A 1892-nucleotide genomic window follows, 5' to 3' on the forward strand; every position below is an offset into this window, starting at 1 on the left:
GCGGTGAAGGTTTGCACCAATGTCCAGACTTCAGCAAAACTTAAATCGGTTTTAATTGGACAAAAAATGAAAAATCAGTCAGAGTTCAGCTTTCCACCTCTTCATCACTCTTCCTCACCTGGAGCGGTGAGGAAGAGGAGCAGCTATTGATGAAATAAAAGTGACTATATTTCCTTTTCCATTCTGACCCGGTTCAGAGCGCTGCAAAGGGCAGCGAGCTGTGCTCCCCTTCCTCGTTTTTCTCTTTCTCCCCGACCTCCATCCAGGGGTGCATCAGGATCTGCTCCAGCGAGGGGCGGTCCTCCGGCCGGAGCGACAGACACCAATCAATCAGAGCCTTGCATTCTGCAGGAAGTGGCAGACATAGTCAGCACCACACACAACTCAAACTATTAGGGAGTAGCAGGTCGGCACTTGCCTTTAGAGACATGTCGAGTGTAATAGGGCGTGGCCTTTATGATTTCCTCGTCGCAGTGGAACGGAATGTCTCCGCACACCATGTTGAAGAGGAGAATGCCGAGCGACCACACGGTGAGCGGTTCAGCGTGGTAAGACTGCGCCTGGACCCACTCAGGTGGGCTGTAGACTCTTGTACCTGTAGGGAGGGGACAGATGAGGCTCCGCCAACCGACTGACCCGTTAGCCCCAGCGGCTCCATACCTTCGAAGTCGTCGTACGCCTTTTCCTTCAGCAGAGCAGCGGAGCCGAAGTCGATGAGCTTGACCTCCAGCGTCCGCGTGTCCACCAAGATGTTCTCGTCCTTCACGTCTCTGTGCACGATGCCGTGCGCGTGAACGAACTTTAGCGCCTCCACCGTCTGCCTGAAGAACCTGCGTTTGGCGGAGCCAAGTCATCAGGGCGCCCAGGGTCGTAGCATGTCACCAAAGTAACGAGCGCAGGCCCACCTTAGAGCGAGGCGTTCGGGCAACCCGCCGCTGTCCGTGACCAGGTCAAAAAGATCTTGGCACTGTAGCGGCCGCTCCATCACCAGCATGAAGCCCTGCCCCTCCACCTCGAACCAGTCCAGCATGGAGATCACGCCGCCGTGACCACCGACCTCACAGAGCCGCTGCAGCAGGGCTATCTCCATGGGAACCTTTTTGAGCTCGTCACTCTGTGGGAAGTCAAGATGTGAGTTAAAAAAAGGAATAAAGAATTAAATAAAGGAACTATTTAATTCACCACAGAATCAGAACCAAGCCAAATGGGTCTCAATCATGATCGGTCTCATATTTGGGTAGGTCGGTATGACTCCCTGTGATGGAACCATCACAGGTTTCCAAGGAACACCCCCCCCCATCCCTCCTGCGGTTCTGCTGTACAGCAGACACCTGGGTTCAGGTGGAAACTGAACTGGTTCTGGTTCTGGAGTTTAACCTCACCAGTCTGGCCCAGCAGTAGACCTTGTCTCTGGGGATCTTCTTTATGGCAACTGGAAGTCCGTCTGACAATCTGTTACCCGAAAACACAGAACCGAAGCCGCCGCTGCCGATCAGCGGGCCACAGTGGTACCGCAGGCTGAAGGCTTCCATCCCTGGATCAGAACGCAGAACCACCAACACACATATATTATGTTACTATAACTCATAAAAACTGTTTTATTATTATTCTGCAATAAACATAGATTAAAACAACACATGACACAATAAACTCCGTCTTAATAATGGCTTATATAAATATAGTGAAGTTTATTTAAAGATACGTGACTTATAATATTTGTTCTGTTTAGTCCTACTTCTGCTACCGGAGACCAGAAACAAACTGCTAATGAATGAAAAATTGCTAATTATCTGATCCAAATATTAAACTCATCGCTCTCTTCAGGTATTTTCCCCCAGGCTTTGAAAACAGCAGTTATCAAACCACTGATCAAAAGAACAATCTAAACAAAT

General features: G+C 49.9%; 1 protein-coding gene across 1 annotated transcript; it reads right to left on the reverse strand.

Annotated features, from left to right (window-relative positions):
* Nucleotides 1-193: 193 nt before the first annotated feature.
* Nucleotides 194-1346, reverse strand: LOC106944026 (serine/threonine-protein kinase pim-2-like). The gene is made up of 4 exons (XM_015027299.1): nucleotides 906-1346; nucleotides 661-830; nucleotides 419-595; nucleotides 194-345 (listed from the first exon to the last, which is right to left on the reverse strand). Exons 1-4 carry the CDS (start codon nucleotides 1088-1090, stop codon nucleotides 194-196), a joined length of 684 nt encoding a protein of 227 aa, XP_014882785.1. The 5' UTR covers nucleotides 1091-1346.
* Nucleotides 1347-1892: the final 546 nt, after the last annotated feature.

Source organism: Poecilia latipinna, unplaced genomic scaffold (genome assembly GCF_001443285.1).
Source record: "Poecilia latipinna isolate Pla-1442-1.1 unplaced genomic scaffold, P_latipinna-1.0 Scaffold6637, whole genome shotgun sequence".
NCBI lineage: Eukaryota > Metazoa > Chordata > Actinopteri > Cyprinodontiformes > Poeciliidae > Poecilia > Poecilia latipinna.